This window comes from Sus scrofa, chromosome 3 (genome assembly GCF_000003025.6).
Source record: "Sus scrofa isolate TJ Tabasco breed Duroc chromosome 3, Sscrofa11.1, whole genome shotgun sequence".
Lineage (NCBI taxonomy): Eukaryota > Metazoa > Chordata > Mammalia > Artiodactyla > Suidae > Sus > Sus scrofa.
The window spans coordinates 3,766,778-3,792,643 of NC_010445.4; the positions used below are offsets into that span (position 1 = coordinate 3,766,778).

The following is a 25,866-nucleotide window of genomic DNA, read 5'->3' on the forward strand; positions in this document are numbered from 1 at the left end:
GTCACAGCCCAGCCGTCTCCCGCATCAATCTGCTTCTCTGCCCATTTCCGTTCCAGGTTTCAGAGACACTCATGAGGTGCCCTGGAATTGGAGGACTACGGACAATATTAATGAGTTTGTATGTGTACTTGCGAATCTGTGTTTGTACAAGACTAGACGTACCTTGCATAAGACATAATTTCCATTCTTTACATTGGCAACTGGGTGGACACTGAACTCTAGACCTGAGCGGCTTCATTTTCATAAAATAGGTTTCCACTACGTGTTCAAAAAAAATCGAAATATTTCAGATTTATTTACTTTTTTTTTTTTTTGTCCTTTTTAGGGTCATACCCGCTGCATAGGGAGGTTCCCAGGCTAGGAGTCAAATCGGAGCTGTAGCCACCAGCCTACGCCAGAGCCACAGCAACGCAGGATCCAAGCCGAGCCTGTGACCTACCCCACAGCTCACGGCAATGCCGGATCGTTAACCCACTGAGCGAGACCAGGGATCGAACCTGCGTCGTTATGGACACAGTCTGGTTCATTACCGCTGAGCTGCGACGGGAACTCCTACTTGCTTTTTGACTCTAAACTTTTATACTTCTCTTAATTTGTATCTTGACTTTGAAACTTAATAGAAATGTCTGAACATTTTAGAATTCAAAATCATTTAAATTGTTAGTCTCTTACCTTTGCTTTAATTTACATTTGTGTGGGAGTGAACTGTATTTCTCATGTTCATCTTTCGGACGGGTGCTCTCCAAGAGAAAGCTTTGCCATGATGGACACGCTCTCTGCCTGTGCCGTCCTACAGCAGCCACTGGCCATGTGGCCAAAGAGAACTGGAAATGTGACTGATGTGATGGAGGGACGACCTCTCTAATTTTATTTTACTTTAATGTATTTACATATACTTTTTTTGGTGGGGGGGGGCCGCTGTGCCCATGGCATGTGGTAGTTCACTGGCCAGGAATCACATCCATGCCACAGCAGTGATGATGCTGGATCCTTAACCCACTGACCCACCAGGAAACTCCTAGATTTACTTTGGGGGGGGTGAAGTGTACTGTTTCTTTGTGTCTTTTTTTTATGATTTTTATGTTTTCCATTAGAGTTGCTTTACCGTGTTCTGCCAATTTCTACTGTACAGCAAAGGGACCCAGTCACACATACACATATATTCTTTTTCTCACATTATCCTCCATCATGTTCCATCACAAGTGACTGGATATAGTTCCCTAGATTTACTTTTTAAAAAGCCACAGGTGGGAGTTCCCGAGGTGGCGCAGTGAAAACGAATCCGACTAGGAACTATGAGGTTGCGGTTCGATCCCCGGCCTCACTCTGTGGGCTAAGGATCCGGCGTTGCCATGAGCTGTGGTGTAGGTCACAGACATGGCTCGGATCTGGTGCTGCTGTGGCTCTGGCACAGGCCAGCAGATATTGCTCCGATTAGACCCCTAGCTTAGGAACCTCCACACACCACGGGTGCAGCTCTAAAAACCAAAACCAAACAAACAAAAAAGCCACAGGTGGCTAGTGCTACCATCCTGGCCCGAACACATTTTGACTACTTTTTTTTTTGGTCTTTTTAGGTCCGCACCTGTGGCACATGGAAGTTCCCAGGCTAAGGGCTGAATCAGAGCTTTAGCTGCCGGCCGGCCTACACCAAAGCCACAGCCACACCAGATCCGAGCGGCATCTGTGACCTACACCAGAGCTCATGGCAATGCCAGATCCTTAACCCACTGATTGAGGCCAGGGATCAAACCCACATCCTCATGGATACTAGTCTGGTTTGTTACCACTGAGCCACAACAGGAACTCCTTTGTTTACTATGAATAGAACTCAAATTTAAGTGAAAATCTTGACTATAATTAATGACTTTGCTGCAGTGACGTTAAGAAAAATCATATGACAGACATAATAACTAATAAACTGTATGTCTTTATTACTCATCCGAGCATCGCTGCCCAGCAACCAACGCCAAAGACGCGTGTAAAAATTAACTACACTCAGCTGTCTTTGATAGCAGCCAGGCTTCAGTCACACGAGGGAACCCATTTCAGAGTGTTCTATTTTGTCACCAGAGAAGTGTATTTGTCTAGAAGGAGGATCAAGCCCATTTTGTTGGGGTGGGCCCGTCAGCGAATGTGTGAAAGGGGCTGATGCCCAGGTAACATGTTCTGAGAGCCCTGCCAGTCCCTGCAAGGGTGTGGGCAATGGGAGGACTCGGAATTCTTTTTTTTTTTTTTTTCTTTTCTTTTTTTTTTTTTTTGTCTTTTTGCCTTTTCTAGGCTCCCGCGGCATATGGAGGTTCCCAGGCTAGGGGTCGAATCAGAGCTGTAGCTGCCGGCCTGCGCCAGAGCCACAGCAACGCGGGATCTGAGCTGCATCTGCGACCTACACTCCAGCTCACAGCAACGCCAGATCCTTAACCCACTGAGCAAGGCCAGGGATCGAACCCGTAACCTCATGGTTCCTAGTTGGATTCGTTAACCACTGAGCCTCGACGGGAACTCCAGGACTCGGAATTCTAAGCCCCAGGTCTGGTGGGGAGGTCGATCACAGGCAAGGCTGTGGGTGACGAGAACTGTCATTCTTCCCCACAGTCGCATAGGAGGCAGAAAGGCAGAGTCCAAACCAGGTACGCATCCCACCAATCTGAGACCTCAGGCAAACCAAAGAGGAATACAAATTGCAGCGACTCCCAGGACGAGACGAAAGGAGAGGACATAGATGCAGAAAGTGTGGGTCCCCGCCAACTCCACGAAGCCCTGTGCCCCCCTGACGCGCTGCAGCCCAGCAAGGCAGAAGCGCCCGCAATCCCCACCTCCACCCACGCAGACACCTGCCGAAGTCAGAGAAAGCGTTGCTGAGATGGAAGAATCGCTCCAACAGCCCCGAGCATCTGGAGGATGCTGCCTTTTATAAACCACCTCAAATCCTCTCTGGAAAAAGACAGACTGAGTAACAGTAACCATGACATAAAAATAACCACTGCTTTGGAGCAGTAACTGCCAACCAGGTGCCCGCCAGATGCTTCCCGCACCTGACCTTCATCACCTGAAAACACACAAACGTTTACGAAACCGGTGACCTTCAGAATTTCAGAGTCGGCATTCCCGTTGTGGCTCAGCCGTTAACGAACCCCACTAGCATCCACGAGGACTCTGGTTCGATCCCTGCCCTTGCTCAGTGGGTTAAGGATCCAGCGTTGCAGTGGCTGTGGTATAGGCTGGGAACTACAGCTCCAATTCAACCCCTAGCCTGGGAACTTCCGTATGCCGCAGGTGTGGCCCTAAAAAGATAAAAGACAAAAAAAAAAAAACTTTTTTTAAATCAAGATACAGTGCCAGCTGTAAATTATCTGTAGAAAAAAAGACTAGAAGAAAAATCATTATGTTTAACTGTGATCATTTCAAGACCATGAGATTAAGGGTCTGCTGCTTTCACTTTCATAGCCACTCCCTCCAATTTAAAAAATTTTCCCCAGAGTTCCCTGGGCCCCAGTGGATTAAGGATTCAGCACTGGCACTGCAGTGGCTTGGGTCGATCTTGCGGCACAGATTCAAGCTTGGGCCTGGGAAATTTGCATGCCACAGGCGCAGCCAAAAATTATTTTAATTTTAAAATTCAAAAATAAAAATAAATAACACTTGTTCTTCAAGGAGCATGTGCTCCATTTATAACCACACTGGTATTTTATAATGACCCCCGTTTAAAGTCACATTGCATTAAGCGAGAGACGGGACGGATGTCTTCCCAGGTAAATTCTCTCATCCAAAGTCACACAGCTAAGATTCATGCCACAGATTTTAACCAGGAACTGGGCAGGTGCCAGGTGCTGCTCCGGGCTGGAGGCGGCAGGGGACAGCGACAGACGGAACACACTTCCCAGCCTCCTTGCAGCGAGGTGAGGCCACCTGAGGCTCTCCCAGGGAATGTGTGACCTCGCTGGCTTCTAGGACATAGGGAACCCAGCTTATTTTTCCTCTCAATAATTATAAGAGCCCGGAAGCACCCTGTGTATCTTTCCCTCCCTCCCTTCGAGGGAACCACTAACCTGATCCTGTAAACATTTTCTGGCTTTGTACATGCAACCTCTGCCTTCCCGAACAACCCTGCTGGTTTGCCAGGTTTCAAGCATCACACAGCTGGACTCAGACTTTCTTTTGTGTTGCTCTCATTCAACGCGTCTATGAGCTGGAGCCATCCTGTTGCCTGGAACTGGAGTTCGTTTGCATTGCAGGATTGCTAGTCCACTGTACAAAGACACACCATTCCACCACCGTGGGCCCCTGGGCTGTCTCCAGGTCTTGCTCGCCTTGAACGAGGCTGCTCAGAAGATTCTGGTCCATCTCCCCAGGTGCCCATGTGCTGAGTTTTTCTGGGGTAGACCCCCAGAAGAGAGGGGCCATGTCCAAGCTGACATGATAACTGCTGTCTTCCGAAGTTGCTGCAACAGAACGGTCAGACCTCTTACAGCCTGAATATTAGACTGTCACTCCACGGGCTCTAGTTTTGCATTTCCTTGATCCCTAGCGCAAGTGAGCAGCTTTTTACGGGCTCACTGCTCATCTGTGTTCTTTTTACATTTTCTCTTGGGTTATTTGCCTTTTCCTCATGGCAGCTCTTTCTAAATACTGGATATTAATGACTCGTTGGGGTAAATGTGTTGCAAACAGAGCCTTCAAGTTTGCGGTTTACCTTCTCCTGTCTTCCTGGCATTTTTTGGTGAATAAAAAGATGTCATTTTTAATGTAGTCCAGCCAATCAATCTTTTATGGTTTGTACTTTTTGTAATTTTGCCTTCAGAAATCTTTACCTAGCATCAATTTCCAAAAGATATCGTTTTAGATTTTTGAGAAGTTTGGAAGTGTTTTTTTTTTTTCACTTATAAATCTTATTTTTTGGCCACACCCAGGACATGTGAAAGTTCTAGGACCAGGGATCGAACCTGCACCAGATGGGTGACCTGAGCCACTGCAGTGACTACGCTGGATCCTTCACCCACTGAGCCACCAGGGGGCGCCTCACTTGCAGTCTTTAATCCATCTAGAAATGGTTTCTCTGTAGGGTGTGAGGCAGGGTTCCAGTTGTCTGGTTTCCATCTGGATAACTAATTATCTCACTTATTCAACAGACCATCCTTGCCTGGGTTGACCAAATGCCTCTATATGCATAATTCTGTTTCTGGCCTGTCTATTCCATTGGTCAATTTACCTAGCCCTGTCTTTAATTCCTGTAGCTTTATGATAAGTATGTCTCTGGATGTAGCTACACAATGCAGGGACCTTGGATTAGAACCTTAAAGATCAGCTGATCCAACCATCCATTGAGGAAACAGAGACTCAGAGAGGGAAAGCATCTTTGACAGTGTCAAACAGCATTTAACTAGGAGCACTGCTAAATGCCCCCCCCCCAAAATTCGTATGTTGAAATCTAAACCTTAATGTGATGGTATTTGGAGGTAGGAGCCTCGGGACATAATTAGGTCATGAGGGTGGAGCCCTCATAGATGGAATTAGCGTCCTTATAAGAAGAGGCCAAAAAGCTAGCTCCTCCTCTTTCAACATATGAGGGTACAAGAAGTCAGCAGCCTATAACCCAGAAGAGGGCCTGGACCAGAACCTGACTATGCTGGCACCCTGTTCTCAGACCTCCAGCCTCTAGAACTGTGAGAAGGCATTTCCCATTGTTTGTCAGGCTTCCAGTCTACGGCACTTTGTCATGGCAGCCTGAGTGGACTGAGACAAACACCCCAACTCTCATCCTGGAGAACATTCTCGTCCTTTTCAATATGGCAGTCACGGACCACAGGTGGTTCTTGAGCGCTTGAAACAGAGCTAGTTCAGCCTGGGAGGGGCTGTAAGTATAAAATACACCAGATTTTGAAGACTTCCAGTTTTTAAAAACTCATAAAATATCTAGTTTGTTTATATAGATTACATATTGAATAGCCTTTGGATATAAGGAGTTAACTTTTTAGGGCCGCACCCATGGCATATGGAGGTTCCCAGGCTAGGGGTCGAATCGGAGCTCCAGCCACTGCCCTACACCACAGCCACAGCAATGCGGGATCTGAGCCGCATCTGCAACCTACACCACAGCTCACGGCAATGCCAAATTCTTAACCCACAAAGCGAGGCGGGGGATCAAACCCGCCACCTCATGGTTCCTAGTTGGATTTGTTTCCACTGCGCCATGATGGGAACTCCTAAAATATATTCTTATGATTCATTTCACCTCTTTCTTTTTACCTTTTCATGACAATAAGATGGGAAATTAGCCACACATGAAACGGAATCAGCACCCCAAAATTTAAAACTACCTCTGTGGCTTGTATGATATAGAAATATTGAACAGAAGTGGATATACTATTAAATTTGCTCAATCCCAAAGCCTTGATTAAGGCTGGAATCTGGGCATCGGACGGTAGTAAAGGAAACAGAAATAGTTCTAATCACTGCTCTCCACTCCATCGCTGGACTCCGCGCCCCCAGAAGCAGCATCAGCCCAAGCAGGAAAATGAGGGCTCATGGTCCAGCCCTCTGCCCAGCTGGTGAGTTCTAGTCCAGTTACAGAGGGGGCGGCACCGCTATCCAAATCTGGAACTCATTTAGACTCACTCTCTTGTCTTACAGATCAACCGGCAGAGGTCCAGAGAGGTGGAGACACCCAGCCAAGATCACGCAGCAGGCGTGGAGCCGAGCTCCGTCCTGAGTATCTGCACCTGCAGCCTCCATCCCCCAGCTTCCACCTCCACCAACTTACATGTCACACCGGCACACAGAACCCTCGAGAAGGAGCCTCTGTAAAGTCCAAGTGCTCACTCAGAGAAGACCTCGCAGATGTGCGGACAGCCCCTCCTGCCTTCCCACCAAGAGAAACTCTGAGGGAGCTCCTCCAGTCCTTCCCGCCAGCACCCCCTTCCAGTGGGACTCCCCAACTTTATGAAGGAGATACACCGCCCCTCCCCTCAGAGGAAAGGGAGATGGGATGGACCAGAAAAACGACCCAGTCCTGCCTCCCCACTTTTTTTGTTGCTGTTGTTCCTTTTAGGGCCGCAGCACCTGCAGCATATGGAAGTTCCTGGGCTAGGAGTCGAACCGGAGCTGCACCTGCAACCCACACCACCACTCGCGGCAACACCAAATCATTATGCCACTAGGCGAGGCCAGGGATGGAACCTGCATTCTCATGGATACTAGGTCGGTTTTGCCCAAAAGCCCTGCTCAGTCTCTGGGGTCAAGCTGGGTCTGACAGGAACTCGTGGGGACTTCGTGGGACAAGGGACCCTCCACAATGGTCAGGAGACCCACAAGCCACGTGGGCGTGGACAGCAAAAAGGACACCAACCCGGGGCAATTCACCCCACCCCTGAGGAGGGCAGAGCAGGCTGAGTGCCCCCCTGTGAACAGCCTGCCCAGGCAGGAGGCAGAAGCCCAGGGCTGCGCTCCCAGAGAGCCCTGTCCTCCCCCGAAGATCCCTGGGGGCAAAGGGGCAACGCTGGGAAAGGGTTTTCATGCCAGCTTTCAGGCGGGAAGCCCACCTCCAAAAATCTTAGAGAAACTTAATATTCCCTCCCCTCCCCCCGCAGCCCCTCAATTGGGAATCAAGGCGACAGGAGCTCGGCTTCCACTCAGCAACCTGAAATCATCGCTCTAGAAACTGAGGCTCAGAGGGGACCACAGACTTCACCCTGAAAAGGCCGCAAGGTACAGGTCCTGGTCCTGAGCCTCGTCTCTCCATCTGAAAAGAGAACTTACCCATTTGTCCCGCTAGCTATGAGGGCGATCGGGGTGTTGGGGCGCGGGGGCACAAGGGCGGTGTATGGGGCACAGGGGAGGGGTGGTACCGCTTTTTATCATTCACAAAAGCGCAGGAAGGCGTTTGAGCGATTACTCGGCTCCGGGCGCCCAGCAAAGTGCTTTCAAGGAAATCTCAAGCCGTGCAGGGACCCCAGGAGTGGGGTTCCTCCCTATCCCACCTCGCAGACCTGGAAACCGGGGTTCAGAGAGGTGCAGTGACTCTCGGCAGGGCACCCCGCTGAGTCGGAGGCGCTGGGAAGCCGCGCTCCTCCCGGGTCCAGGGCGCAGAGCTGCGCGCGGAGACTCTCACAAAGACCACGTCGTCTCGTGTCCGGTTCCTTCCAGTCCGGGGACAAGGTCCATTCATCACCGCGATTCCCGGGACGGCGGGGGAAGCGAGCGGGCGGCGCAGACCCGCGGAACCCGCCGCCCCCGCCCCGCGCCCGCGCGCCCCCGCCGCTCACCTCGCGTACTTCGTCTTCTGGAAATCCAGGAGCCGGGGAGCGAACATCGCGGCGGTTCCATCAGCCTCCAGCCGGGGGCTCAGACCGCGGCAACTTGCAAAAGGCCGCGGGGCGGGAGCAGCAGGTCGGCCCGCGCGGGGGCGGCCGGGGGCGCGCAGAGCGGAGCTGGAGCCGAGCCGGGAGCCGCCGACGCCAAATCCCGAGCAGATGGTGGCGGGCGGGGCGGGGGGGGGGGCTCCGGGCCAATCGCCTGAGTCCCCGCGGCCCCGGCCCCCTCCCCGCGCGGGGCGGACCCCTCCTGGCCTCGCTGGGGGGAGGGGAGACCCGGGGGGAGGGATGGGGGCTTGGGGGGCTTCTTCCTCGCTCCCGGGGCCCCCTCCTCCGGTCGTTTTGCAGCTAGAAGACGGCCTGTTAGACGGAGCCTCGGCGGGCCTGGGCTGGAAGGGGGCGGGCCTGCCCTTCAGCCCCTCGCCTGGTCGACCCCGGAGAGTATTTGAAGCTCGCGCTTCCTCCACCGCCCGAGCTGCAGACCCTTCTTCCCAGCGCGGCGCGACGGCCCCAAGTGGATGGGCTGTCTCTGGTGAACACGTCCAACTCCAGAGGCTGTGACTCTGGGGACCTTCGTGACCCCAAGACAGGGTCACACACCCGTGGCATTTGGTCGCCAAATTCCAGGTACCCAGGATCTGCCCACCCTCTGGATCTTTACCAAATTCCTTCTTTAGGAGACCTTGGCCTGGGTGAAACCACCTACTGCAAGAGGTGACACGAGGCGGGGGCGGGGGTGGTGGTGCTGGGGGGCTGCTGGAGGGAGGCACAATAGCTGCCCTGGAAGGACAGGTACCCAAATAGAAGGGCAGGCCCCTTCTTCTCACACACACCTCCCCCTCCACCCTCCCCCTCCCAAACCCCAGCTCCCTGCTACTTTTTATAACCAGCTTTACTTGAGATCCCACTACACATTCAGAAAATAATCCCACCCACACATCCTCTGCCCCAAGGTAGCTGGAACAAGATGAAGGAGAAAGACAAAGGGATGCCATCACATTCACTCTGCCCTCCACAGGCTGGGCACACAGTAGGCACACACACCTACAATCAGTGAGGACCAGAAGGGTTGCAGACAGATGCGTTCAGAGGCCACTGCGGGGCTGGGGGCAGGGTAGACAGAGGAGGGATCCAGGGACACTTGGGCGGTAAAATCCACCAGACCCTGTAGATGGGGGATTAGACGCGGAGCATGACACCCTGGGCTTCTAACTGGTCCTGCTGGGTGGGTACTGGTGCCACCTAGGGAAAGGGGCAGGGATGAGAGGAGGAGATCACGGAGCTCATGAGTTGGGTTTCAGCCACGAGAGCCGGAGGTCAAGGTTGGCATGAGCGGAAGCCCAAGGGATAGATTTGTGGGCCAGAGGCTCTGGCAGCGCAGGAAGCCAAGCCCGTGAGGAGGGGCTACAGAGCTGAGCTGCAAGCATCCCTTAGAGCCGTGGGTTTCCAGTTGCTCAACTTGACCTAGCAGAGCTGCGGCTTCTAGGACTGTGGCCATCAGCCTCCTGGAAGCATCTCCATATACACTGAATAAAAGGAAATGAAATTGAAAAACACAGCTCCCTGGTGACACTAACCATGTTTCAAGACGCTACTGTATCATTGCCAACATCACGGAAGGTTCTATGGGGACGGCCGGGCACTAGAAGACTGTGGAGTCCACCTGGGAGGGGGATGAGCAGCATTGGAAAAGACAGATAACAGGTGCGGTGAGAGCAGATCACATTCGGGAAAAGTTTTGTGTGTGTGCATGTGAGTCCCGGATGGAATGACCAATGCATTTCTTACTGGAAGTCACGGTTAGGAAGGGCGAGGCTGTGGTGGCTGGCACCTCCTGTCCCATCACCCAGAGGAGGGAAAGTGAGGCTCAGAAGGCCCAGCAGACCCTCCCAAGGTCACACAGCCTGAGGGCCAGGACCTGCCCCGGAGCCCAGCTCTCTAGGCTCCAAGCTCATTGCCCAACACAGAACTCCCCGCTCCAAGACTTCTTAGACCTCCAGGAGCGCAAAGTCCAACTGAGGCAGGCAAGGCCAAGCCCTGCCTATCATGGCTTCTCATCGACCTTGACCTCCCTCACCCCCCCCTCCCCCCAACCTCCCTGTCTACACACCAGGGCACACCTGTCCCCAGGCACCAGCCATACCTCCTCCAAAGCCCTTGAAGCTCAATTTCCAAAAAAAAGGCCCCTGCTGGCTTTTCTAAAGGGAGAGCTCCCCACTTCCTGGGGTGGCCAGGCCAGGCTCAGGGTGTCCGCTGGTAACCGCAGTTCCCCGAGGCCGCCTGGAGCCACAGGTTCGGGCCTGGGCCTTCCTGGGCTCCTGGCCTGCTGGCCTCCTCCCGGCCTCGGCCTGCAGTTGACCTTCAAGCCGATCTTGGCTGTGGGCTCAGCAGGGCCCCAGAGGAGACCCCCTGAAAGGAAACACAAGCCTAGAAATGGATTTTCTTTTCCTCCAAGAGCAAAAGAAGTTGAATAAAAAATAAGTTACTATTTTTACTGCCGGGATCCGGTTGTTATAGCAACCAAGGGCCTGACTCCTGCGCCAGAGTGGGGCTTGGACCGCGGGTGAGGGAGAAGGCAGGTGGGCTCCGGGGCAGGGGGGCTGGTGGACAAGCCTCGGCCCCCAGCCTTGGGGCCTGCGCTGCCCCAGGTCTGCTCCCCCCTCCCCTGCCCCCCACCCCCGACCCACGTGCCCACCGTGGTGGATCTTAACAATGTCTCCCTATAGTGCAAGCCCACCTCCCGCTGGCTCTGTGCACTCAGGCTCCTCCCGGCCCTGTCACTAAATCCTGACTTGCCTACACTGGGACTGCAAGACATGCCTCACCTCCAGGCGGGACCTGCAGCTCTGCCACAGTGACAGCTCAGGGCAGATAAGATCAGCCCCTCAGAGTTCCCATCGTGGCGCAGCGGAGACAAATCCGACTAGGAACCATGAGGTGGCGGGTTCAATCCCTGGCCTCGCTCAGTGGGTTAAGGATCCTGAGTTGCCATGAGCTGTGGTGTAGATCGCAGATGAGGCAAGCTAAGACACACAGTAAGCCACAGGGCTGGATTGAAAGTCAAAGCCAGGTCTGTCTCAGCCCGATGCCCCTGCACTTTTTTTTTCTTTTTTTTCTTTTTAAGGCCACACCTGCAGCATATGGAGGGTCCCAGGCTAGGAGTCATATCAGAGCTGCAGCTGCCGGCCTACACCACAGCCACAACTCGGGATCCAAGCTGCGTCTATAACCTTCACCACAGCTCACTCAACACCGGATACTTAACCCACTGAGAGACACCAGGGATCGAACCCACATCCTCATGGATACTAGTCAGGTAATTAACCTGCTGAGCCACAACGGGAACTCTGCTCCTGCACTATTGAACAGACGTTGGTTAAGCACTTGGGAGGGGCAGAGACGGAAGCAGGTGGGAGAGAGAAAGCCTGCCCAACCGCCCACGCTTCTGTCCCCTTCCCTGGAGCCCTGACCACGTCACCAGCCTCCCCTCCACAGAGGCAATCTCTGCCATCTGCCCCTGGGACCCCACAACACCCCCAGACCTGATCCTCCTCCTCCTCCCACTTGGGGAAGCATCCCCAACAGTCGGTATGCCATGGGCGCCTACTATGTGCCTAGCAGGGTCCAGGAGCTAGAAGAGGACACAGTCCTGGCCACCTAGAGCTTGGGGACTGGTACGATCGAAGGGACGTGAGGTATCTGCAGCCCATTTGTTCATTCGTCCAATCAGCGGAGCTGAGTAAATGTCACCTGTCTGACCGGTTACACCATCACCTCGAGAATCCTCTCGCCAACAGACAAGGACCCCCATTCAACCGACTGGCTCCAAGCTGAGCCTTGGAGAGGTGGCTGGGGACAGGAGGAAAAGACGGAGCCCCCCGTGCATTGCCAGGATTTCTCTTTCCGTATCCCAGCCTCCCTGCTCCCTGGGGCACACAGGTGGATGGCGGAGGCAGCCAGTGAAGGCACCAACCGAGGGGCAGGTGAGGTCACTGGGGGCGGGGGATGCAGGGGAGCAAGAAGGAGAAGCAGCTTTGCCTGAGGGGCCACAGCTGGGAGGACAGCCGGGAAGCCTTCTGGGCTGAGGCTTGTGAGATGGCTGGAAGTTAGCCAGGAGGACAAGCGCTTCCAGGCAGGAGGAACAGCATCTGCAAAGGCTCAGCGCACGGCGCAACCTGGTGGGACTGGAGTCCCGCTGGTTCTTGAAACCCAGGGGCATGAACACTATCCTCTAGGCATTGGAGATGCAAATGGCCTTAAGCAAAGGAGTGAGCCGGTACACGCTACAGAAGGACGCGCGTAGCGTGGTCCTCTTAGACGAGGGGCTGTCATTTAGGGCAGATGCAGAGGGACCCAGCTAAGCCGAGGGGACAGAGAACAGTGACAGAGCAGGTGACGAAGTGTCCCTGCTGTGGCACGTGTTCCATCCTAGAACCTCCACATGCCATGGGCGCAGGCCAAAAGGAGAGAGTGATGGAGGGAGGAAGAAACGCTGGGAGACACAACCTCCAAGTCTCAAGTGGAAACGGGGAGAGAGGCGTCATGGGAGGGAGCAGCTCTCGAAGTCCCAGCTGGCCCCCCCTAGCTTCGCAAGGACAGCGCTACCTCTCCTCAACTCTAAGACACCATCCACCACCTTACGGCGCACTTTTCCGTATCACTCAGAAAGAGAAACCGCTGGCGATTAAATTTGCCGACACGATATCGTGAGCTTTTTCGGGCACACAGAGTTTGGGGAACTATACGATGGGCAGGCACACGCGCACCACCCAGCCTCTGCCGCTGACATGTGGTTCTATCGCACATCGGTGCCTCGAGCCATCCATCATTCCACCTTTTTTAAAAAAAAATTATTAAATAGTTGATTGACAATGCAGTGCCCATCTTTTTTTCTTTTTTTTGGATGCATTTCAAAGTAGCTCGCAGACATCATAATAGACCCTGGCGTACGTATCATTAACTAGAGCTGAATATGTGTTCACAGTCCTTTAGTTAGCAGGAAACCTACAAAGAACGCAAATCTTGAGCAAAAACATTCACCGATATTTGACAAATGCTTACACCTGTGTGAGCCAAACCCTTTCAAGACACAGAACCCCAAAAATTTCCTTCCTTTCCTGTGCCAGGCAACCCCCACCCCCACCCCCACTCCCAGAGAAAACCACTCTTGTGGTTAGTTTTGCCTGTTCTAGAACTTCCTGTAAATGGACTCGTACAGTCTGTATTCAACATGATACCTTTGATGTCTTTTGATATTCTTTGATCTTCCGCGTAAGGCCTCTGAGATCCAGCCAAGTTGTTCTGGGGATCAGTAATCCATTCCTTTTATCACTGAGTCGTTCCCCAGGGTGTGGGCGTTGCAGGGTTGGTGCCGCCATTCCTCTGCTGATTGACACCTGGGCTGTTTTCTGTGTTGGGCTGTTAAAGCCAACGAGAGGTCATCGCATTTTTAAGGCAATCCTGATTTCACTTCAAAGTGGGGACCTCCAGTCCCAGGCAAGGGGAGCTGAGTGCTGACCACCAGCACCAATTCACCAAGTTCATCCTGCCAGCGGCCCTTGCTGGGTCTCTCTCTGTTTCACAAATGTGAAACTGATAGGGAAAGAGGTTAAACCATTTACAAATGTGAAACTGATAGGGAAAGAGGTTAAACCATTTACAAATGTGAAACTGATAGTGAAAGAGGTTAAACAGCAGGGAGTTCCCGCTGTGGCTCAGCAGAACGAACCCCACTAGCATCCATGAGGATGCGAATTTGATCTCTGGCTCCGCTCAGGGGATTAAAGATCCGGCGTTGCCGTGAGCTGTGGTGTAGGTGGAAGACATGGCTTGGATCCTTCATTGCTGTGGCAGTGGTGTAGGCCGGCAGCTGTAGCTCCACTTCGACCCCTAGCCTGGGAACTTCCCATAGGTAGGCCGCCCCCCGCCCCCGAATTGAAACCTATATCTTGGGAGTTCCCACTGTGGCACCGTGGGTTAAGGATCCAACTGCAGTGGCTTGGGTCACTGCAGACACTCGGGTTTGATCCCAGCCCAGGGCAGTAGGTTAAAGGATCCCATGTTGCTACAGCTGAGGCTCGGATTCATTCCTTAGCCTGGGAACTTCCATATGCTGCAGGTGTGGCCAAAAAAAATATATATATATATAAATAAACCTATATTTTATCCATATACATGTATGTGTATACACAGGTGTGCCTGTGTATGTGTATACATGTATACAGATGTATACTCTGCAAAATGGATTATATATACATATATGTATCAGATTTTTTTTTTTTTGGTCTTTTTTTTTTTGCCATTTCTTGGGCCTCTCCTGTGGCATATGGAGGTTCCCAGGCTAGGGGTCTAATCAGAGCTGTAGCTGCCGGCCTACACCAGAGCCACAGCAACACGGGATCCGAGCCGAGTCTGCGACCTACACCCCAGCTCACGGCAACGCCGGATCCTCAACCCACAGAGCAAGGCCAGGGATCAAACCCGCCACCTCATGGTTCCTAGTTGGATTCGTTAACCACTGAGCCATGATGGGAACTCCTACGTATCTCAGACTTTAGAATACATATTCCAGATTTTGTGATATATGTTTCAGATTTTATTTTATATGTGTAACTACTGGAGTATTTGTCCACCCAGGCTCCTGTGTCCTCTGTCATCGCCCAGAGCTGAGACTCCGACCCACCATTCGTTCAGGGGCGGTGTGCTGGGCGCTGAGCCTGAGGGAGCTGCTGGGGGCTGGAGGGGGCTTCTTCTCTCTCCCAGTCTCCACCCCACCCCTACCCCGACCCCAGCCAGCTTCCAGAGAGGGAAGGACAGGGGCCGGCTTCTCCCCGGCTGCCCCCCCCCCTCCGAGGCTCTGAGATTAGCATGCGATTATGAAGGGAGCATTGGGGGGGTGGACGGCAGGGGCGGGGGAAGAGGCAGGAAGGGGCGGATGGAGAAGCCGGGCTGCTGGTCGACCGTGGCTTCAGAGGTCCAGGGGGGAGTCCTGCAGCGGGGGAGACCCTCCGGGGGTGCGGAGTTGGGCCTTTACACCCCGTCCACCAGTCAAGGGTGCAGCTGCGGGAAAGGGGGGGATGGGCGAGGCAGCCCCCGAGGGGGCGGACCATTCCTCCTTCCTGATCAGAGCGTTCTCCGACCTGGGACCCGGTGTGCTCCCCTCCCCGCCTCCCGCCTCCTTCCTTCTCACCTCTGCCCGTCTCCCGACTCAGCTGGGAACCCACCCCGAACTTCCCGGCGGCAGAGACCAGAGCGGGGAGGAGGTGCGGGGGGCGGGGCGCGGTGGGTCTGGTCTTCATCCTCCCGACGCCTCTCCCCGCAGCACAGCGAGAGGGGCCGCGACGGACAGCCCAGGTCCCGTGGGCGCGGACGTGGAGGGGCCACCCAGATCTCGTGGGAGGTGGGGGGTGGGCACGCGGCACCCCTGCATTTGCAAAGTGCCCAAGGGCACCATTCTCCTGAAACCAGTTTCCTCTTCAAAGCGGGCGCCAGGGCTGCAGACTTTCCGAAAGGATATAAAGCAAAATGCACATCCAGGCGCTCAAGGACCCCTGAGGATTTAGATAAAGGAGGGGCGGCGGAGAAAAGACAAATTAAAAACAGGCAGGCAGTATTAAGAAGAATAACCTGAACTGGAGTTCCCTGGTGGATCGGTGGGTTAAGAACCCAGTGTTGTCACTGCTGTGGTCCCAGTCACTGCTGTGGCGCAGATTCCATTCCTGGCCCGGGAACTTCCACGGCTAAGTAATAATAATAATATAATAATAACCTGAATTAATAAGATTTCCAAACATCTTGCTAGGGGGTGAATGACTTCCCTACATTGGGTTGTTATCCTTTAGATTTGTTCTTTTTTTGGCCACACCTGTGGCATACAGAAGTTCCCAGGCCAAGGATCGAATCGACGCCACAGCAGCAATTCAAAACCACAGCAGTGACAATACTCGATCCTTAACCTACTGAGCCACAAGGGAACTCATATCCTCTGAATTTTTTATTTAAAATTTCACCTGGGAAGTTCCTTTCTTGGCTCAGTGGTTAACGAACCTGACTGGGATCCATGAAGATGCAGGTTCGATCCCTGGCCTCACTCAGTGGGTTAAGGATCCGGCACTGCCATGAGCTATGGTGTAGGTCGCAGGTGCGGCTAGGATCCTGTGTTGCTGAGGTTGGCGTGTAGGCCAACAGCTGTAGCTCTGATTAGACCCATAGGCTGGGAACCTCCACGTGCTGCAGGTGCAGTCCTAAAAAAAGCAAAAATAAATAAATTTCACCTGGGGCACCTAGACAAAAACACCACTTTCAAAATGTTCACAAGACCTGATGTGATGGGTAAGCGAGTTTGGAAATTTTGGTTTTGTTCCATATACACAAGTTTTACCTAGACAGGTCCTGATTGCGCTTTCCCCAATATTTATGACTTTGGAACAAATGATCCTAAATTTTTACAACCCAAAGAGCATCGGGATGAGAAACCAGGAGTTTGGGACCTGGGCTTGGTCCAGCCTCTGACAGTTGTGTCACCTCAAAAACTCACACTCTATCCCAGCCTCAGATTTTCACCTCTAAAATCAAAGTATTCCTGGAGTTCCCTGGTGGTCTAGTAGTTAAGGGTCTGGCACTGTCACTGCCGTGACACAGGTTTGATCCTTGGCCTGGGAACTTCCACATGCCATGGGAGCGGCAAACTAAAAAAAGATAATAATAATAATAATAAAATAAAATGGAAGGAGTTCCCACTGTGGCACAGCAGAAATGAACCCAACTAGTATCTGCGAGGATGCGGGTTCGATCCCTGGCCTCGCTCAGTGGGTTAAGGATCTGGATTTGCCATGAGCTGTGGTGTAGGTCATAGTGGTGGCTTAAATCCCACGTTGCTGTGGCTGTGGCTGGCAGCTGCAGCTCTGATTCGACTATTAGCCTGGGAACGTCCATAGGCCATAGGTGCAGCCCTAAAAAGCAGAAAGAAAATAAATAAATAAAATGGAAATATTCCAGCTCTAAAACTTTAAAATTAAAATATAGCAAAAAGGAGTACTCATTGTGGCTCAGTGGTTAACGAATCCGACTAGGAACCATGAGGTTAGGTCTGATCCCCGGCCTCGTTCAGCGAGTTAAGGATCCGGCGTTGCTGTGGCTCTGGTGTAGGCCGGCAGCTACAGCTCTGATTCGACCCTTAGCCTGGGAACCTCCATGTGCCGCAGGTGCGGCCCTCAAAAGACAAAAAATAAAATAAAATAAAATATAGCAAAAAAAAAAAAAAAAAAGAACAAAGTTGGAGGAATCATACTATTGATTTCCATCTATACTGAAGCTACGTAATCAAAATATAGGGAGTTCCCGGCGTGGCAAAGCAGTTTGAGGACCCCGCCTTGCTGCAGCTGTGACATAGTTCTCAGCGGTGGCTCGGATTTGATCCCTGGCCTGGGAACTTCCATACAAAAAAGACATTATTAACATAGGAAAGGAATGAACATGCAGATCAACTGGATAGAATAGACCCTTTGATTTTGGACAAATATGTCAAAGTAATTCATTGGTTACAAAGAAGAGTCTTTAACAAATGGGGCTGGGAAAAATTGGACATCCATATGCAAAAAAAATAAAGTGTTTCTTTCACAGCTCACATCATATACAGAAATTAACTCATAGGCATCAGTGGTCTCCAGGGGCCAGGGGCAGGGGGACAGAAGTTGGTGACAAAGGGACATGCGGGACTTTTTGGGGGAGAGGGAACTGTTCCATCACTCAGTCGTGAGCATGGTTACATGACTGTATAAACCTGTCAAAACTCGGAATGAAACACTTCAGGAGAGTGAATTTTGCTGTATGTAAATTATGCTTTAGACTGAAAAGACTTAAAATACATATAACGGGAGTTCCCGTCATGGCTCAGTGGTTAAGGAACCCGACCAGCATTCATGAGGACTCGGGTTTGATCCCTGGCCTCGCTCAGTGGGTTAAGGATCCAGTGTTGCCGTGAGCTGTGGTGTAGGCCGGCAGCTACAGCTCTGATTCAACCCCTAGCCTGGGAACCTCCATGTGCCACGGGTGCAGCCCTGAAAAGACAAAATACGTATATATATAAAACAGTACCAAACAAAGGCAACCTTTGGTGCCAGCTGTGTCTGTGCATCTGTGTGTGTGTGTGTGTGTGTGTGTGTGTAAAATATAATGAGCAAGTATGTGGAGCTCCTGGGTCCACATGCATTTTCTTTTCTTTTTACAGCTACACCCGCGGCACAGGGACGTTCCCAGGCCAAGGGTCAAAGTGGAGCTGCGGTTGCAGCCTACACCGCAGCCACAGCAACGCCAGATCCAAGCCTCATCTGCCACCTACACTGCAGCTTGTGGCAATGCCAGATCCTTAACCCACTGAGCTGGGCCAGGGACGGAACCCAAATCCTCATGGATACCAGTCGGGTTCTTAACCGGGTGAGCCACAACGGGAACTCCTCGTACGCATTTTTTTTTTTTTTTTTTTTTTTTTTTGTCTTTTGCCTTTTTGTTGTTGTTGCCATTTCTTGGGCCGCTCCCGCGGCATATGGAGGTTCCCAGGCTAGGGGTTGAATCGGAGCTGTAGCCACCGGCCTACGCCAGAGCCACAGCAACGCGGGATCCGAACCGCGTCTGCAACCTACACCACAGCTCACGGCAACGCTGGTTCGTTAACCCACTGAGCAAGGGCAGGGACCGAACCCGCAACCTCATGGTTCCTAGTCGGATTCGTTAACCACTGCGCCACGACGGGAACTCCCCTCGTACGCATTTTTAATGGCAGAAACGTTCAAATGCTCCAGTTCCCGGGACCTGCCCACTGGCCCTGATGGTCGGGTCAGCCTCTCTCTCCTCCAGGCCTCTCTGACACACCAGCCCCGTCTGCCTCTACCTCCCTCCTGGTCCTGGACCCCCCAAGAGGATCCAGAAGTCAGGATCTAGCTTGGGGGGTCCCTTGGGTCCAAAGTCTGGGCCTTGCTGGCCTCTTGTGGCCAGAGGTAGAATTATCACACGTTTAAAAGGATGCCAGTCCAGGAGCTGGCTCTGATTGGTGGCGAGGTGGAGCATGGGCATAGGGGGAGAGTGTAAATTAGAAAACCCTTCTCAGCAGTACCCGTCAAAACTTAAAATGCGCGGACAGGAGTTCCTGTTGTGGCTCAGCGGAAACAAACCCTATTAGCATCCAGGAAGATGCAGGTTCAATCCCTGGCCCTTCTCAGTGGGTTAAGGATCCAATGTTGCCACCAGCTGCAGTGTAGGTCTCAGATGCGGCTCAGATCTGGCATTGCTCTGGCTGTGATGTAGGCCGGTAGCTGCAGCTCTGATTCAACCCCTAGCCTGGGAACCTCCATAGGCCGAAGGTGCTTCTCTAAAAAAATAAATTAATTACATTAAAAACAAGTAAACAAAATGTATGGACATAAATCAATTGTACTTTAATTTAAAAATTTTTTAATTAAAAAAATTGCACCCTTCAATTCTTGACCCCAGCTCTGGGAATCACAGATAATATTTTCCCACCCAGGAGTTCCCGTCGTGGCTCAGGGGTTAACAAACCTGACTAGGAACCATGAGGTTACGGATTCGATCCCTGGCCTTGCTCAGTGGGTTAAGGATCCGGCATTGCCGTGAGCTGTGTCATGTAGGTCGCAGACGTGGCTTGGATCCCACGTTGCTGTGTCTGTGGCGTAGGCCGGCGGCTACAGCTCGGATGAGACCCCTAGCCTGGGAACCTCCAAATGCCGTGGGTGCGGCCCCCCCAAAACAAATATTTTCTCACCTAAGCAGACCTCCTCTAGTTCTCAGTAAAAGAGCTAAGAGAACTTTCTCATCCTGGAGGTAAAGAAAGCACAGGGAAATAAAACCCTGTCTCTTTAAATAATACCCGGCATAAGAAGTTCCCATTTTGGCTCAGCGGTAATGAGGACTCAGCTTCAATCCCTGACCTGGGAACTTCCACATGCTGCAGGTGCAGCCCTAAAAAGACAAAACAAAAACACAAACACAAACCAAAAAACCTGCCATAGGAATTCCATGGTGGCCTAGGGATTAAAGGACCTAGCCTTGTTACAGCTGAGGCACGGGTTCAATCCCTGGCCCAGGAACTTCCTCATACTGATGACGCGGCCAAAAAAAAAAAAACTGTCATAAAAAAATAGGGAGGGGGAGACAGACTTCCAGGCTCATCACTGAGATGGTACAGAGCTGTTGGTTGGATCCTGGTTCAAAGGAAACCCCTGTAGAAAAAGCCTTTATGAGGCAGGAGAAGTGGAGCCTGGACAGAGCGCTTGACGTTATTAAGAATCGAGCGGGAGGAGTTTCCATCATGGCGCAGTGGTTAACGAATCTGACTAGGAATCATGGGGTTGCGGGTTCGATCCCTGGCCTCGCTCAGTGGGTTAAGGATCCAGCATTGCCGTGAGCTGTGGTGTAGGTCGCAGACAAGGCTCCGATCTCTCGTGGCTGTGGCTGTGGTGTAGGCCGGTGGCTACAGCTCCGATTGGACCCCTAGCCTGGGAACCTCCACATGCCGTGTGAGCGGCCCAAGAAATAGCAAAAAAAAAAAAAAAATCGAGCGGTCATTCTGTGAGGTGAGATCATGACCTTTAAAGCAAAAGGGGGCTTTTCTGAGACGGATACTCAAGTACAAACAGGTGAAATGACATGGTGTCTGGGCTTTATTTTGCAAATATTCCCACCAAATGTCAGGGAGGGTAGAGGAAGCAAGAGAGAAATGGGTTTGGGGTTTTTTTTTTGGCCTCACCCAGGACAAGCAGAAGTTCTGGGGCCAGGGAATCGAACTTGTGCTGCAGCCATAACCAGAGCCACAGCAGTGACAATTCCTGATCCTTAATCCACTGAGCCATCGGGGAATTCCAAGAGTGAACTCCCATGGATCATTCTTTGGGGGGGGGGGTCCTGGATACAAAAGCCTTTCTGGGTCCCCCATTTCTTATTTTTAGGGACTAGGCTTCAGCCTCCCATAGCTTCCCCGAGTGCCAAAGAGCAGGTTCAAAGATGAGGCTGGAAAGAGGGGGAGAGGGCAGGACGTCCCAGGTGAGCAGAGAGTGCCTAGAACGGGCCCTCGTAGACCTCAGGGAGGAATTGAGTTTTGTTGGGAGGGAGCGCGGGGTGCATGTCCGAGATGACTTTGCCTTTTAGGATTCATCTGAGGGATGCTTCCAGTAGGTTGGAAGCAGGCAAGCACGGAAATGGGGAAATGAGATGGGAGCCCTTTCTCAGTCCAAGGTTAGCGATGCTGGTACCCAGGACGTGGATGGGACGGAGAGGGGGAAGCGGTGGTTTCTAACTACAGTTTGGAAGTAGAACCCGCACTGTTTACTGCCAGGTGTCAGGCTGAATATACGAACACACGAGAGCCGGACCACACGTACATCCAGGACCACAAACAACCACCCCTGTAGCCATCAGCCCCGAAGGCGGGATTTGATCCATAACTGACAACCTCCCTCATTTTTGTCCCCTCTTCTGGCTTAGGACTAACCGGACAAAGCCAAAATGCACCCCAACCAGTCACATGGGTTGTCCTACTTCTAGTGAACCCGCCTCCAGCTTCCCCCAAGACAGCCTCCCCGCAGGACCCTCCTGAAAACTTTTTTTTTGTCTTTTTGCCATACCCACAGCATATGGAGGTTCCCAGGCTACGACGGGTTGAATTGGAGCTGTAGCCACCAGCCTACGCCACGGCCACAGCAACGCCAGATCCAAGCCTCGGCTTTGACCTACACCACAGCTTGCAGCTACGCCAGATCCTTAACTCACTGAGCGAAGCCAGGGATCGAACCTGCGTCCTCATGGTTCCTAGTCGGATTCGTTTCCGCTGCACCACAACAGGAACTCCGAAACCTCTTTTTTCATCCAGAAGCTTCGCATTGCTCTGCCTGTCTTTGAGCCTCTGCCCAACACAAACGGTGCTGGGCCGCTCTCTTGCTCTACCAAGTGCTGAATAAGTAGCCTCTGCTTGTTCTCCTTTTGGTGGTTTTGGTTCCTTCCAGCAGGTGAGAGAAAAGGGCCACTGACTGAGGTGGCCCAAGGGAGGAAACCGAGAATTAGCTTTGGGTTTTTAAGCTGGCGATGCTCCCTGTGGAGGGAGCTGCCTGTCGGGGGAAGAGTAGGCTCTGATATTCTAGAGCCCAGGGGAGAGGTCTGGGCAGAAGGAATAAATCTGAGCGTCCAAAATATGGTACACAGGGCGCCCCCTTGTGGCTCAGCCGGTTAAAGATCCAGCGTTGTCACCGTAGCAGATCAGGTTGCTGCTATGGCGTGCGTTCGATCCCTGGCCCAGGAATTGCCTGCATGCTGGGCTCGGCCAAAAAAGAAAAAAATTGGTACCAGAGAAGGTATGACATCCTGAAAGAGTGAGAAATAGCCATCCCGCTTGAAAAGGCTGTTTTAAACACTGTAGGACAGCCATAGAGAGCAATGGATTTGGTGCAACTGTAAAAAAGAATGCATTCAATCTGAAGTGGCCTGGAAGTGTCCCCAGGGTGCACTGGTAAGTGGACCAGCGAGATGCAGAAGTAAGAAATTCCATAACGATGGAGTCGGGGAAACGCAGCAGACCCCTTTCCAGAAAAACAACAATTTTGCTGGTGAAAATATTCCAAAGCCATCATGCAAATCTCTGAAATGGTCCTCAGAGCATAGAGCAAAATTGATATCCTTTCAAGAAGATCCAGGTGTTCCCTGGTGGCACAGTGGTTAAAAGCTTGGCATTGTCATGGCTGCGGCCCGGGTTCAGCCCCTGGCTGGTGAACTTCTGCAGGCTGCAGGCATCACCGAAAAGAAAAGAAAAAAATCGACCAAAGGTCTGGAAGAGCAGGCGTCAGTGGTTTTCTGAGCCGTGAACCGCCACATCACCCACCCCCAGCGTCACAGGACTGTTGGGCTTGAAGGCATCTGCAAGAAGATAGAACTCAAAGCCTTGGGAGTTCCCGTCATGGCACAGTGGTTGACGAATCCGACCAGGAACCATGAGGTTGCAGGTTCGATCCCTGCCCTTGCTCAGTGGGTTAACGATCCGGCGTTGCTGTGAGCTGTGGTGTAGGTCGCAGATGCAGCTCGGATCCCGCGTTGCTGTGGCTCTGATGTAGCCTGGCAGCTACAGCTCCGATTCGACGCCTAGCCTGGGAACCTCCCATATGCTGCAGGAGCGGCCCAAGAAATGGCAAAAAGACAAAAAAAAAAAAAAAAAAAAAAAAACTCAAAGCCTCCGACCAAGACAAGAATGACCAGGTCCTTGTCATCCCCCTGCCCGTCTCACTGTAATGCCCCTTCCCCTCCGTGAGCACCCTGTCCTCCTCCTTCCTGCCCTTGCCAGGAACGGTATGTGGTCCACTCCTCACCCCACCCCTATAAAGCCTTAAACACCCCCAGGCAACTAGCACGTGTATCATAAGACCCCTCTTTCCCCAACACATCAGCAGGTCAGCAGGTGTATCCTGAAACCTCTGGGCTATAAAAACAGACAAGACCACGCACCCAATATCCCCGGGATCAGCTCTCCGCGATGAGCGGGAAGTCAGCACCGCTTATCTCAATACACTCTTTTCTCTTCCTGGCAGAGACTCTTCTTCCGACCCACGTGCACAGACCAGGACCGATACAGAAGCTCCAGCAAGGGCTGGTGCCGCCAGGAGGACCCGGCTCCCTCTCGCTCCAGCTTAGTCGGGGACTACAATTTCACCTTGGGAGAGACGTGCCGCCTGCGTTTCTCAGCACCCCATGATGCAGAAGCTCGGATCCTGGCCTGTGGGACTGGCCCAGTGAACCCCATCTCTCTTCTCCATCCAGTCCTCACTATAGGGCGGAAGCTGAGCGCCCAGCATGGCTGAGAACATTCCTCCCCACCCAGCCCACTCTCCACGCACAGAGGCACAGGTGGAGGAAAACCGGGGGGCTGCCACCCCATGCCCCCACCTACACCTGGCACTCCCTTGTCCAAGCTTGTCACTCCAAGAAAAGCCAGTCTTCACCCCCAGCTCAGGTGACGTGGCCTGGTAGTCTGCCTGGAGGAGGAGGCAGGACTTGAGAATGAGGAGCCCCTGCTGCTGTGCCAGAGGGGGTGGGCTCAATGGGACCCGAGAGTTGAGAACTCCATGCCTGGGAGTTCCTGTTGTGGCTTAGTGGATTAGGAACTGGCTAGCATCTATGAGGCTGTAGGTGCAATCCCAGGCCTCGCCCAGTGGGTTAAGGATCAGGCATTGCTACAAGCTGAGGAATAAGCTTAGTTTGCAGGTGAGGCTCAAAATGCTGCTAGGATCTGGCATTGCTGTGGCTGTGGCATAGGCTGTCAGCTGCACTCTGATTCAACCCCTAGCCTGGGAATTTCCATATGCCACAGGTGCGGCCCTAAAAAGCAAAAAACAAAAAAACAAAAAAACAAAAATCTCCGTGCCTAAAGGGAGAACTTGCACATCTTGGTGGAGATCTGAGAACATCTGGAAGTTAGAGAGAGAGAGCGAGCCAGAGAAAAAGACAACCAGCAGCAGCCAAATGGGGCGAAGCCTCCTTGGCCAGAATTGACCAAGGGCGACTGAACAAGCCGCTTCTTCTCAGAGGCACCTCTTAGAAGCCAGGCTCTGAGATGGCATCCCTGTCACCCCTGGCCATCTGGTCGTGTGCCCAGGGCTGTGAGCCTCCCAGGGGCCACTGCGGAGGGAACTCCAAGCTCTAGTCTCTGGGTGAACATAGGACAGAAACAAGTAAACTGAACTGTGGTGGCAGCTTTCACGCTGCACACCCAACAACAAAGGGCAAAAATCGAACTGACGAAGAAGGTCACAACCTCTGACCCACAACCGGCTTTTGCTGATCCAAGGGTGACCCTATGTAGTCGGGTTAAAAGGCAGACACCTGAGCAGGGATGTCAGAGGCTACACACGGTGAGACCGGGGGTCGTGGGGGTGGAGCTGACGTCTCAGAATGAGTTCCGCCAAGTCACTGAACAAATAAACACATGACCAAGCCAACAACAATGACAAGCACTGGGGGGCGGGGGGCAGGGGTGCAGGGAAGATTAGTATCCAGTATTGCTGCAATATGTTCTCTGAAATGTCCAGGTTTCTAGAGAAGGTATGAGATGTTAGCATGACCCACACATAGGTTTTGCTAGAAAATTCTACCAAACATTTCAAGAAGAATGAACACCAATTCTCCTCAAATTCTTTTAGAAAAACAGAAAAGGAAAGAAGGTTTTCTATTTCATTCTATTAGGCCAGTGGTACCCCAATTCCAAAGCCAGAGAAAGACATCAAAAAAAGACCCCCCCAAAAAACTACAAATAGATAGATAGATATAGGGATATTTATAGCCACACCCGCAGCATATGGAAGTTCCCAGGCCAGGGATTGAACCCGAGCCTCTGAAGCGGCATGAGCCACTGCAGTCTGTTGCGTAACCCACTGCACGACAGCGGGAACTGTGAGACCTGTGTGTGTGTGTGTGTGTGTGTGTGTGTGTGACCATTCCTGCGGCATGTGGAAGTTCCCAGGCCAGGGTCGAATTGGGAGCTGCAGTTGCCAGCCTACGCCACAGCCAC

The 25,866-nt window shown here is 52.3% G+C and overlaps 1 protein-coding gene and 1 long non-coding RNA gene across 10 annotated transcripts in view; one reads left to right on the forward strand and one right to left on the reverse strand.

The window, feature by feature from the left end:
* Positions 1-15,828, reverse strand: part of MMD2 (monocyte to macrophage differentiation associated 2) — a 54,480-nt gene extending 38,652 nt beyond the window's left edge. Inside the window, exons 1-2 of one of the 8 annotated variants that reach the window (XM_021086033.1) lie at positions 15,499-15,828; positions 13,547-13,727 (exon numbers count right to left, since the gene is read on the reverse strand). Coding sequence is in view for 4 of the 8 variants with exons in the window: in XM_003124274.5 (XP_003124322.2) it covers positions 8,262-8,308 (47 nt within the window). In the remaining 4 variants the exon portion in view is untranslated. Of the gene's footprint in view, positions 1-4,049; positions 6,066-6,760; positions 7,528-7,985; positions 8,137-8,261; positions 8,467-13,546; positions 13,892-15,498 lie in introns of those variants that run through there. The other 7 variants (XM_003124274.5, XM_021086036.1, XM_021086031.1 and 4 more) reach the window with 7 other exon arrangements.
* LOC100512593 lies at positions 8,607-13,185 on the forward strand. Of its 2 annotated transcripts, XR_302047.3 has the most exons (4): positions 8,607-10,013; positions 11,931-12,004; positions 12,107-12,292; positions 12,742-13,185. It is a non-coding gene; the product is annotated as an uncharacterized LOC100512593 (long non-coding RNA). The 2 variants fall into 2 exon arrangements; XR_002342202.1 differs by lacking the exon at positions 11,931-12,004.